The sequence below is a fragment of the Homalodisca vitripennis genome, unplaced genomic scaffold (assembly GCF_021130785.1).
Source record: "Homalodisca vitripennis isolate AUS2020 unplaced genomic scaffold, UT_GWSS_2.1 ScUCBcl_6597;HRSCAF=13883, whole genome shotgun sequence".
NCBI lineage: Eukaryota > Metazoa > Arthropoda > Insecta > Hemiptera > Cicadellidae > Homalodisca > Homalodisca vitripennis.
In genome coordinates this window covers 27270-40893 of record NW_025782723.1, presented here as the reverse complement: position 1 = coordinate 40893, position 13624 = coordinate 27270, and the positions used below count along the sequence as shown (strand labels likewise).

The 13624-nt window shown below is 33.5% G+C and overlaps 1 protein-coding gene across 1 annotated transcript; it reads left to right on the top strand.

Annotated features, from left to right (window-relative positions):
- Positions 1 to 524: 524 nt before the first annotated feature.
- On the top strand, positions 525 to 11824 carry LOC124373876 (delta-aminolevulinic acid dehydratase-like). The gene is made up of 8 exons (XM_046832195.1): positions 525 to 568; positions 1319 to 1425; positions 2112 to 2352; positions 2586 to 2707; positions 4815 to 5047; positions 6855 to 6971; positions 10054 to 10153; positions 11697 to 11824. The coding sequence occupies exons 1-8, from the start codon at positions 525 to 527 to the stop codon at positions 11762 to 11764; spliced, it is 1032 nt and encodes a 343-aa protein (XP_046688151.1). The 3' UTR covers positions 11765 to 11824.
- Positions 11825 to 13624: the final 1800 nt, after the last annotated feature.

Sequence of the window (13624 nt, the reverse complement as noted above, 5' to 3'; positions counted from 1 at the left end):
CTAGATTGGGATGAAAATTTTTCTAATTGTGTTATCATTTCAAATTATTTGTTCTTCAAAGAAATATGAGTACTAAAGAATTTAGTTTGTTATCTAAATATTCTAAAATGAAATGTTGAAATATGTGTATAATTGTAGGATACCAATGGATCTAGTGCTGATTCGAAAGACAATCCAGTGCTCCAAGCAATTCCCATGTTAAACATCTTCATTTCCAGATCTTGTTATTGCATGTGATGTAAGTATATTCTCTGGTGTTTCACATGAGCCCAATCTTGAATAAAAAGTTTAATTTTTAGATATCGCTAAATACATTTATTTTTAACCCTAGATCTGATGCCATAGTAAAAGTTCAAAGTGGTCACCCTGTGTATAGCAATAAGAAAGTCTTTCTTTAAATTATTAAAAATAAATGCCTTGACCACATAATAATGTTGCTCTTTTGTTAGATAGTGTAAATTGTAGCTGTATTGTGAAGTCATTGCACCATAGTCAACAAAATTCTTCCAAATTCGATCTTGGACATGACACCAGATGCTATGCAGACTGAATTTGCCTTCATCAAACCGTATTCTGTTCATCTTGAAACGCAATCCAACAGACAAATGCAACTAGATTCTTCTAAACACAAAGTATCAACTGGTTTAGTACATTATAGCTCTGTCCATGAACCGGACAAAGCATTCATGTTTGGGTGTAGTTAGTCCATGGACAGGCTTTCGCAATGTCTTGGCCATCACTGCACTATTAATATTCCAGGTGGAGATTTGTGCTGACTCTGCCTGTGCTTCACTAAGATTATGGAGGGGCTATCATAACACATCCTGATATTCTCCAATAGCCAAGCACCTTTGCTTGCTCTTGACTCCACACAGATAACTTAAAAATTAATCTGGGATTGTTCCATACCTTATTGGCACTCGGCTTTCTAAACGATGTTCAGTGTACTGAGTGCTGGGGCTCATGATCACAGGCTGACCTGGGGCTCATGAGATCACACGCTGACCTCTTGGCTAAAAAAGGAGCTCATGTCACATTTGAAGGTCTTGCAGGTCCTGCTGGCATAGCCAAACTTCAGTATTAGCCGTTCCCAGACTGTGAGCACAGTAAAACAATGGGTTTCACAGTTGAAGATGGCAGTGTCAATCTAGCCATAAACTCTGCAAGAAACTTCTTGGGAGCCCCAATGTTGTTTTTTGCTGGGTATTGTGTGTATCGGGCAGAGATAACCTGGTAGGGTAATTGCTTTATTTACTGGTCAAGGCCACTTCAGGGAGTCATTTGACAAAGATAGGATTCTATAATGATTTCTTTGCAGCCAGGAAACTGAAACTGCTGAGCATATCGTCTTTGACTGTGTAGCGCTGGCATCTAAGAGAAAGAGACTGTTTGAAGCTCGATCTCTGGAGGATGTCAAACTAGCAGGCTGGGAGCCACCATTTTCCACCCTCATGAAAAAACCAACTTAGGACTCCCTATCTAGGAATTATATTGGGTTGGTGCAATGAGTCACAAGACTGACATGCCTCAGCATGAGAGCTACCTAAATGTTTAATCAACCGATCGAAAAGTCTAGCCAAAAATTTGAGATGAACCCTATGTTGAGTGGCTCAAGCAAATATGTGTAGCCAGAAAATATGTTTTATTACGTTTTTTCACATTGCTCAAACAATGTTTGAAAGAAAAAAATGAAATTTGGATCATTTTCAACGCCATACAGAACATTTGCAGTAAATGGAGTGACAACCAAGTTTAAACCCTGACTTTTCTACTTTTGTACTGTACACAGCATGTGTATAAACCCAGCCAGATGCTGGGTGGACAGTAAAAACCGTTTAAAAACACAACCAATTCAATAAAGTTTTCATAAAATAATTTTTAATACCTACTTTTAACAAGGACAACGGTCCATCTTTTAAAAAATCATCCTAATGGGATATTTTTAATATGATTAAAGTTTCATTGATTGTTATTTTTTTGTTTAGATTTACTTGTTTTGTAGAGGTATTAGATTGTCTCGTTTGTTTTCTTTTGCAAAACCCATATGACACTTGTCGGGGCGCCTTTGAAGGACTAAAAAATTCTTACTGTAGTATCACTCTACATTCTAGAAGTGGTGAAACATGCCACAGAGAAATTTCATCAGAAACTAGGAGATAATCACCAATACAACACCACAAACTTTGCCTTGCCAATTCACCACCTGACTCTCTATGAGAAGAAGCCGTGCTATGCAGGAGCAAGGCTGTTCAACCTCTTGCCTGAGCAGTTAAAAAGGATCCACCAAGAGAAAAACTTCAAGAAACATCTCACCAAATGGTTGCTAGAACACTCCTTCTACACCTTAGAAGAGTTTGTCACCTGGAGGAAACACCTAACCACATGAACAAAGAAAATAAAGTCCTTGATTCACATCATGTATAACTGTATGACGCAAATTCTGTACTCTAAGTCCAAGAATAAAGATTATTGATTTCTGAGGAAGGTGTAATGAGACACTCTCTCGTCTCTGTTCTAATCTTCTATAAATAAAAGATTAAAACATGAAATAAATGTTAAAATACAGTACTTGAGTGTGTTGGCAGGTGTGCCTGTGTTTCCTACACAAGTCATGGCCACTGTGGTATCTTGAGAGACAACGGTAGTATCCACAACGAACTGAGCATCAAGAGGCTTGCAGAAGTCGCTGTAGCCTATGCTAGAGCAGGTTAGTATATAATGTTGCACTCATTGTTAAGTTGCAACTATGGAAATAAGCCACAGCAACCCTGTCTACTCCAAATGACAGCAGTTTTGCTTGTTTTGTTAACTGTAGATTCCAATATTATTGGTGTCCCTATCGTATCTAGGAGCCAACTTAGTGCATTATTGAAATACAGCTGTTGTACGTTTTGTTCAATCAAATTCTTATACCCTACATATTGTAGTAACTGCCACAGATCAACAAAACTAATAAATAGTAGGAAATACTACATTGAAATCTAAGAAATGAATATAATTTTCTCACTTTTAAAAACAACTAAACCTTCCCCCAATGTCATATTATACTTTTAGGAAAGATAAAAAAATTCTATTAAAAGAAACGACAGGACCTTTAAAATAATTTATTACAGAAAGGAGCAGAACATAAAAATTACAATATTTAAATAGTCAAAACCATCCTTCCACAGTGTAAATAGTGGAGAACATTTGTCCGATATTATACATCGGAACCAAATGGTTCTGCGCAAATTTAAGTATATCATCATGTATTTTTAGTCCAACTTAGCTGTATTCAATACTGTATCTAAAAAATGTCTAGTTCTTTGAATGAAATGTTTTGAATAAAATAAATGACTCCTTTTTGTAAAGCCATGTTGAAGATCTAAAATTAATTAATTAATATCTATGCCTATGTCTACTACACCAATTAAATTCTTATTAATAACATTAAATCATTATATCTTGGTGCAGAGTTTTGCAGATGTTATTCACTCATGGAGTTTCAGATGATGCATTTCTCAACAAAATGAGGTGATGCATATCTCAGTTGTTTCAAATTCAAATAATATATTTTATTTTACTTATAACATAAGTGCTCACAATGAATGTGGGTGGTCTGGATAATTTATTAAGACTAAGACAATCTTAGATTTACTTGTGGCCTGTTAAATGTTTGCTGTTCTTAAAATATTTTTTCCCCAATATTTTTGAGGGGATTCATTCCAATGTAGCCCCTCTGACTCTGCCTAATCGTTGTTCATGTTGTTCGTTCATCATAAAATATAATAATTAGGAATAAACATGTCCATTACTAAGTAGATACTGAGGAGAACTATGGTTAAACTATTCAGTTGATTAAACTTAGACTTTTGAAAAAAATAACTATCATTTGATAACAAACTTTATGTTCTTCCTAAATAATATAAAGTGTTTTGTAATACTCTAAATGACATGGAATGTAGTAACCTGATCGTGACAAGGTAAAAACAATTACAAAATATAATAACCTTGCACCATATTTGGGTAACTTCTCATGAAGTGCAGCCCCACGTGGTTTTACATTTTTAGATGGACATCGAGATATTATGAGAAAACAAATACTTAGTAATACTATAATACAATCTTGTTTATCCAGATTAATTGTGACCTTAAGTGATCCGGATAGACAAAAATCCAGGTATTCTGGGAGTACAATAAAACAAGAATATATTATAGAAAATAAAGAGTTTATTTTTTACAAATATAACAGAGGCATAGTTTGTTCTACAGAGATAAGATATAAATTTAAGAATTGGAAAGAAAAATGTATTATACTTTTTCATGAAAAATTCAGTCTCTTTTGTTCAACTCTAGTAGACCACTTCTGGGAAGTACGATCTTACAGACGTTTCAAGGCCATAATTTCCCCTGATGTCTTGATGGGCTAACAAAAAAAAACTGTCCTCTGTTGTCATTGAGTAACAAGCTGCTGATACAATGTCCAAGTCAGCCATCACACTGATATTATTGTCAATGTGAAGCAAATCATTTACATGTTCTAAATTTAAAATTATTGGCTCATGGGTCTAATTCAACACTGTTAATTTGCCATAATATTGTACGGCCTACACATTATTCCAGACAGTGAGTATGCGTTAACAGAATAACAAACTATGATGGAGAGTCAACAAAAATATTTTATACTGTCAAAAATTTGACTCTTTCCACTCTGTACAACCAGTCCGGATAAGCTGGAGATCCGGATAAATTGGCTCTGGTAGTACGAATGTTGTACCTATAGTAGCAATTGTTCATCATTGTGCCACTTGAACTAATTGTGACTCAATCAATAGGTTGCCACATAGTTGCACCCTCGGACATGATGGATGGGAGAGTGTTGGCCATCAAGAATGCGCTGCGTGAAGCTCAGATGTGCTCGTCAGTCTCTTTGCTCTCTTATGCTGTGAAGTTTGCCTCAGCGTTCTATGGACCGTTCCGTGAGGCATCAAAGTCGTCCCCTGCATTTGGCAACAGGAAAGCTTACCAGCTACCTCCTGGTAGTTCAGGCCTAGCAGCTAGAGCAGCGGTTAGTAAACCCATTAATTTCAGGATGACATTGTGATTTGGAATGGTGTGGAATTGATTATACTTAGATATTATTTTAGTCATCCATCAATTCTAAAGTTCTCACAACGTAACTAAAGGTAGCCTTTGGAAAGAATGCCGCTACAGGAATTGCAAAGAAACTGTAATAGTTCAAATTTCTATACCCCTTAGTTACACAGTATGACATGCATTTCAAAATATACTTAGTTAGCTAAGAGTTTCAGAAAGAAATGTTAAATTACAGGATTTTATTGACATGATTGAAAATGTCAAGTCTCTTCTGGAAAATCGGAGACTAACTTATTATTGATGTCAAAGAGCTGGCTGGAAAATTAGAGATAGTCCTAGAGGTCACCACTGAACTTAAGACCAGACCAAAAATTTGAAGGAACAACTCTGTTATGAAGGAGAAGATTGACCTACAGAACTAAGAAGGAATTCTTTATCAGACTTCTTAATAAACTCCTTTATAGAAAGATGTGAACAAATTCAAAATCAAAACAGAAAATGTACAGTGTAGTCTACAAAGGAAAAGAAAGAACTTAGAGTTTGTTGTAAATCTCTTGAAAACCGTTCTAACTTATCAGAAAGAGTGTGACATAGATGGAGACGAGTTAATGGAAGAGCTTCTAATTCTATTAAGCTACCAAAAAAGAGCACAACCGAACATAAATTGTTTTAACTAACTGTAGATTCATATATTGACACATTTTCTAACACATTTATCAGCTTACAAATTTTTCTTACTATCCCTGTTTCAGTTAGTTGCCAGTGGAGAAGAAAGTTAAAAAAAATTCAAGTTGATTAAGAATTATTTAAGGTTGACTATCTCAATGGAACAACTGAGTGATTCGGCAACACTAGCAATAGAAAACAAAACTTTAAAATTCTATGGACTTGGATATGAATGTAAGAGATTTAGCCAAACAAAGGGCCAGAAAAATTTATATTTGTATATGTAAAGTTTTCTCTATATCTATAATAATAATGATTTAAAACCCATACTCATTATTTTAATAATGATTTGTATTACAAAACAAAATATTCAGCGCTCCTACTCCTGCAAAATGTTATATCAACTCACTAGTATCTAACCTGATCAAAATAACTAGACTTTTATTAACATGACAGAATACTCTTCTAGGTTATTAAATTTTGAATTTTTTATTTCCACATTATTTAAGTGATCAATTCAATACATAATGAAAATATATACAAAATAATTTGTCCACCTATATTTACAGACTCTTGAATTTTGCCACATTGAACTAAATCCATTCAAGAACGTCAGGTTCATAAATATAAGGGGCTAATAGGTTTATCAGGTGAGTACAAAATCAGCCAATTACAATATTGTCCTCATGGTAGCACTATGCTATATAACACGACTTGTGGAAACTATAACTGTACCAAACAAATTGAAACTTGGTACAAAAATCGATCTTATAAGTTCATTGGCCAGCTTGGTACACTACTTCGTTTCAATAAGGCGGCCGTCCAAACTGAAAAATTCACAGATCCATTATTTATGAACCTAGAGAAAAAAACAAAATATGCTCTGAAATTCTTATATCATTACCAAAACATTATTTTTATAGGTAACACTTTTGTTTTATCTCAAATGGTTTTAGAAATATTGATTACCATAGATCCCATGAGAATGCCTTTTTTAGTTGTCCCAAAATCCGACCTAGCCGGAAGGACAGTTCTCTATTAGTAGTAGATAGAAATAATTTTTTGTTCATTTCTCCTAAGACCATTAAAATGTACTAAAATCGAGTTGTTAGTCAAGGGATGTGGACGAGGGGTGTGACTTGCTCATGGTGAAACCTGGTATCGCATACCTGGACATCCTCCGCCAGACCAAGCAAGCGTACCCGAATATACCTCTGTTTGTATATCAGGTAAGTGCCAATCACTTTCACATGGCATTTAAAAGAAATTCTTTTGTAGAAGAATATGTAAATTAATAATTGTACTTATTTAAAACAAATAGAAACTATACCTGTTTTATTATTGAAAGAGCTGGTGTTTGTACAGTTGAACCTCGATAAGACAAATTTAAAGAGCTATGGAAAAGATTTGTCTTATCGAGGTATGCTTAATAAAGAGGTTTGTTTTATCAAGGTTTAATACTGCTGTTATTCATCTTATTATTGATGCCAAAGAGCTGGCTGGAGAATTAGAGATAGTCCTAGAGTTCACCACTGAACTTAAGACCAGACCAAACATTTGAAGGAACAACTTTGTTATGAAGGAGAAGATTGACCTACAGAACTAGGAAAGAATTCTTTATCAGACTCCTCAATCAACTCCTTTATAGAAAGATTTGAATAAATTCAAAATATCCTCGCTCTGAGATAACTTCTATAAAACAAAGATTTTTGTGGCCAACCTCTATAATACGAATAATTGTTAACCTAACTAAAGCTATTTTCCAATATAGTCCTAGATCAAAAAAAGATTGCAACAGTTTTTTAAAATATAATATCCATGTATGTATTTAATGACTGGTACATATGGTTTTAGAAATTTTTACATAACAGATCAATGTTTCACATAAAATAAAAATTGCTAAAGTCTTGAAAAAGTTATTAACTGTTCACCTGTATAAATGGTTGCTATGTCCAAAGTGGGATCTAACTCGACAATAATTTGTGGTATATAATTATACAAAATTATTCACTAAACTTTCGTTTAAACAATTTTTCTCCACAAAAAACACTTAGTACATCAATAGCTTCTCTTGTGTCTTTCTTTGACAGTCCAGGTTGATCACTCTCCGCCCATACATCCTCATCATCATCTTCTTGAGGATTCGAGGGTTAAGCCAGGATATCTTCATCCATTAGATCTCCACATACTGCTATATCATCATTGAAGTCAACAAATTCTTCAAACTCCATTTCTTGGCCCCCAGTACTTCGCTATATTTGCTCCAGTCCTGAAGCAGGATGGGTGGGGTGCATCAGCTGCGATTTCATGTTGAGACACGCGTTTGTGTCACTGTTTGTTTTGAAAATTATGTACTAAAGAGATCGAGAGCGGAAAATATTAGTCCTATAGAGGTCGTGTTCATCTTGTAGAGGTTCTGTGCTAAGATTATTCTATGTATAAAGTTTATCAGTCTTAACCCAATCACAAAAAAATCCACCTTATGGAGGTTTTCATCTTATTACTATTTTGTATAGAGGTGTTTTTAGCATTGAGTGTTACGAAAGTTTCAAGGAGATCTGAAAAAAAATTCTAATAAGGAATTAATTTTATCAAGGTTCTTACTAACGAGATTTGACTGTAGTTGTAATAGTTCAGGAGTTGATCCATTTTCATTGTGTAAGAAAAAAACCTAGTCTTTCATGAAATCGATACATGAATTCGATTTCATTGAAATCATTAATCATCTAATTTTGGTGAGGATCAAAATAGGAAGTCATCAGAATGGTTAAAAATGTAAATAGAGATAAATATACTGTGTCACAATTTTCAGACAAGCTATTAGAAATACAAATATTCATTATCCTAGGGCTAAAACAATATGGTTTTACTGTTTCTTTCCATTTTAAATTTAATGTTGCCCTTATTACTTCTTTTTGTATAAACAAAATTTTCCTAAGATTTTTAATACTAGTAGATCTGTAAATTTTTATGCCATATACGAGTCCTTTAGTGAATCCTGACTGCAAAGTTTAGCCACTTAAAGCAAACAGTGCAACAGATGTGTTAGGAACTACCGAATCCACATGATCATTCTGAGTTAAGTTTTTGCCATTTTTTTTTGTTCACTTAGGACAAGAAGCTTTTGAATTGCACTTAGTCCTATACGAACCTTAGCGCTGCTTCCAGAGTGACAGGATATTTCAGGATAAGTAAGGTTAGGGGATAGAGGCCGCCTCCTATCGAGATCCATGAGGAAGAATTAGGGCACTAATCTCAAAGTCATGGCTCCCCAGAAAAAGGGGAGGCCAGCTCTGAACCAGTATTGTTAATCTTGTACTGTAAAGACTTTTCTCCTTATTCTATTTGAAAAAACGTTTGTGACCAATGGGCACAACAGCTTAATGCTAAGGAAGAGATCTGCCTCTATGTACAAGTAATTTAGATTGATGAATATCAAGATAAAATATTAGTTTATAATAGTCTTAAAATTAGTAATAAGTTGAATCAACAGAACATCCTTCTTTAACACCTTCACTGCTGGTATACTGAGTGACATTGAACATAGAACTAAGACTGCACTGTAATACATCTGACACACTCAACTTGTTGTATATTGTTGATTATTTGAAAGGATTACAGGATTATGAGCATTTTCCATTGTTATGGATTACAAAAAGTGAAACATGACATTTCAAGAGCACGTATTTGCACTCTTCCAGTGTCCTGAACTTTAAGTTAAGGAAGTTAAGAAATGAAGTACTATGATTATGATTTCACCAAAGGCAAATTCATCAACAAAGATGTTATGCTAGAAGTTAACCTCAAAGCCACCACCGCACACAGTATGATACACTTATCACAGGAAGCGAATGTATCATCCTTTTTTATAAAAAAATATGGTAAAAGTTTATAATACCTTTATTCTTCAAAGAAATTCACAACAATTCTTCAAATTGTTGACTAAAACGTAAATTTAAAATTATTTTAAAATATTTTATACAACTTTTATATCTTTAAGGATTGAAATGAAGTGATTTCAAGATGACTGTACAAATCTCTTATGTACATCAAGTAGGCAACAACATCCCATTTCTTTTCAGTATAAAGTTTTCTTAAGTGTTCTAAACAAACGATCTTTGCTGTTCAATATCATCCCCCTCACAGAAATGTTTAATTCATAAATGTTATATTAAAATTCAAATTGCAAGCTTATATTTTAAGGCAGGAAACCAAAATTGTAGTGTATTAATAAAACCTATTTCTGTTTGTAAGTCTTATATTAATGGGTTAGAAGAATTAATAGAAAATATTAAATGGCAATTTTGACAGGTATCTGGTGAGTACGCCATGCTGTATCATGCAGCCAAAGCAGGCAGTTTCAGTTTGGAGGACGGCGTGGCTGAAACATTAACGGCTTTTCGTAGAGCAGGTGAGTTAAGATCACCAATTCAAACTCGTAGGAAATTAAGTTCAAACATAATAAACATGCATAGTGCCAGCTGTATAGTTTTAAAAATAGAGAAAGGACAGAAACTAGGAGGAAAGTAAGAATGGGAATACCGTATAGATATATAAAAACTAAAGACTACTTTAATTACAACATTGCATTATTAAATATCAGTTTTATTTCATCATAGATATAATTTTTTTATTTGTTCCTTATTATATTTGTATATTTAGTTTTCATCTTTTAAGAAAGCTGAACATAATATATTTTATCCTCATGTAATTATTTAGTAACTGGATGGATTTTCTTGTATTTTTCCTCTTAGTAAACGGTTTTCCCAGTAATTTGACATTGTGGGGGGTGGTTGCGGTGTCATTTACATGTAAAGTGTTTAGTTTTTGTTGTTAACGCTTTTGTTAAAGTCGTGAACATGTTTTAATGTATGACTGTACGTTTTTAAAAATTCAATGAATAAGTTTATGTTATTAGTTTGCCCAAAATATTATGGTTATGTATAATTATTGTGGTTTTTTATTTAGAGATGTCATAATTAATTAATATGACTGTTAAGTAAGGTTAACGTTTTCCAGGAAGGTTCACTTCTGGCTGTTTTGTACCTTCCAGTTGATCCTACACTGGTCATAGCAAAAACTGAAGTGTCATTTAAAACTGGGCAACCAAAGGGATATCTAGAAATGGCACATCACCAACCGCAAAGGATATTGGGGTGAAAGGTTGATTGATAGGTCTAGTCCACTGCGGAGGATGACTGCTGGAATTGGTGGGTCTCCCTAAGTATTAAAGGCATAGACATAAGGGTGTGCCACATGTGGCTACTTAGACTGAAGCTGGCCTCCCCTTCTTCCAGGAAACACATGACTGGAATTAATGCCCAAAGTCCTCCTTCATGGACCCTGACAGGGGTGGCCCCTACCCGTAACCTTACCCATCTAGAATATCCTGTCACTCCAAAAGTAGCGCAAAGGTTCTTTTAGGACTAAGTGCAATTTCTCAGCTTCTTATCTTGTGTTTTCTATCCTACAACTGATCTCTTTAAATTTATTGTACTCTCACATGTAGAAGCCAATGTTGGAGTCCACACAGCTCTGGTGGCCTTCTTGTTATATATGTATAGTGAGGTTCATAAGGCTGCCTAGTCAGATACCAGACACTGCAATAAAAAGGAAGGTGAACTGGAGCTAAACTCAACATTCAATAACACGATTGGCGTGACTCGAAAATATGCTACTGAATTTACAATCCATTACGATAAAGAAACCGAAAATTACCAAGGTTAAAAATTTAAAAATCAAATTCACTGATTTTATTAGAAGCCTCATTCAAGTAGATTTGTTAATATTCCACTGTAATAATAATTATGTATAATTTGAAAAGTGGAAAGGAGTTAAAGTTTAAGGTCTATAATTTTAAGATAACACTTATTTATTGAAACTAGTTATTTGATTTAAAGAAAATATAATTAAATTTCGTATACCGTAATTATTCCATGAATGCATTTTTTCAGGAGCTGACTGTATCATAACATACTTTGCTCCTCTAATCTTGGATATGTTGGCAGAAGGCAAGTTATAGGTTAGTTTGTTTTGCACTTATTATATTGTTAATGTAATAAATCAGGAAACTGTTTTTATACCTATTGTTGTACTTATTTTACTTGAAAAAAACATACACTTAGTACTTATTGCATTAGAATGTAAAAATTCTTTATGACGAGTATAATGTATTATAGAACATGAAACCAAGAGAAGAGTGTTACAGATTATCTTGTTGCGAAGAGAACTTAGTGCATTGTAGAAGAATTTAGGATGCTGGATACCAGAAGAGAAAATGATCATAGTGCAGACCAAAACAAAGTATTTTGATTAAATAAGTTTATACACCACTCCCCTTTGATGCCAATTCTCCTCCCCTCAATGAACTAATTATCCCCTCCCATATTTTTACTTTACATCTATTCCTGTTAAACGAGTGGGAATAGGATTATTGAATATTAAATTAGCTGAACATTTAAATGTAGTAACTAGTTTATTTCAATAGAAAATTCATCTTGTACGCTGTAATAAAATAAAAATACCTGAAAGCAAATCAGAGAAATAATAACTTAATGAGTACAAACATTTTGACAACTTTTGCCTATGTTTTGTGGTTATGGAAAACTGATCGTGGAGTTAATTTTAAAAATCTCCCCAAAAATGTTTATGACGCTATTGGCGGGAGATAAAGGTCACCTTTTGGTGAGGCCGACATAATTATCTAATCACCTCTATTAAAAAGTACCTACAATATTTATAGATGACAGATTTCATTAGTTAACAACGGCCAATGTCCAAAAACCCATTAACCTTTCAAAACAATATAATTTAATTCTTTCTGCTCAAGTGTGGGGGAGGAAAGCTCCGTCACACACAAAGTTCACAAGTTTCAAATGTTGGGTGGCCCCAACTTCATCATTAATACAGTATCATTATGCATAGGCAAAAATGTAGTCACTTTGTTTGCTGCTAGTGTTGATCATTGACATCTGCTGCTACATCCAGATTTGTTCAAATCATTTGAACATGGTTTAAATATTAAATAAATATTAGAAACTGAAGCGTTTCTCGTCTTTTATTGCTCTCTAAAACACTGTCTCCCTGGATGTAACATTTAAACTGCAGTTTAGCTTCTATTAGTAGTATTTTTATTTAATAGTCAATGGGTACTGAAGTAAAAGAGCATTGAGTGTAAAGTATGTAACTTTTTAGTCTTCAGTAATTTAATTTACGTTATTTTAAACTAGTATATTTTTGAAAGTTTCAAAATATAGTTTTATTCTGGTGGTTTTAAATCAAAATAATGCTGTTTCTAAAAATTGAACAACATTTTGTATTTATGTTTAGTTTTGTTACAAATTTGTATCAGAATTCATTTTTATGTTTCAAATTGTTTTATGTTATGTTTTAAAGTACAAGTACAGTATGTATAATGTTGTCTGAAAATGTTATGAATCACTTCCTTGTGTTTGTAAAAGTCAGCCAAAAGAAGACAAACAATGTTTCATTGTTACTTCAGGATAAAAAACAAAATAGCTCAAAACCACTGTTATTTTAGTTCTTTTATAACAAAGTTTATTATTTCAATAAATGAAAAAAACACAAACTTATAACACAAACAATAAACTAATAAATTTATTTTTTTTATAACACAAACTTTAAAATAAAAAAGTTTTGTTCTATATAATATTATTCTTTATTTATATGGAAAGAAAAAAGTCATTAGCCTTCCAGGCAAAGGTTTAGCCTAGGGGGGCAGGGAGGGGTTGCTGAGACTCTAAAAAAGTTACCAAATGTAAAGCAACCAAAGTCCTAAATGTTTGACTTGACTGGTCCTTGAAGTGGTCAAGAAGTGTACAAAAAACCCTCAACAACTATGTTTTAACTAACCAAATCAAAA

Coding starts and splice junctions, on each gene's coding strand:
- LOC124373876 (XM_046832195.1), top strand. CDS start 525: ATGACACCAGATGCTATGCAGACTGAATTTGCCTTCATCAAACC. Junction 2,353..2,585: donor TCCTTCTACACCTTAGAAGA/GTTTGTCACCTG, acceptor GTGTGTTGGCAG/GTGTGCCTGTGTTTCCTACA. Junction 10,154..11,696: donor AACGGCTTTTCGTAGAGCAG/GTGAGTTAAGAT, acceptor GCATTTTTTCAG/GAGCTGACTGTATCATAACA.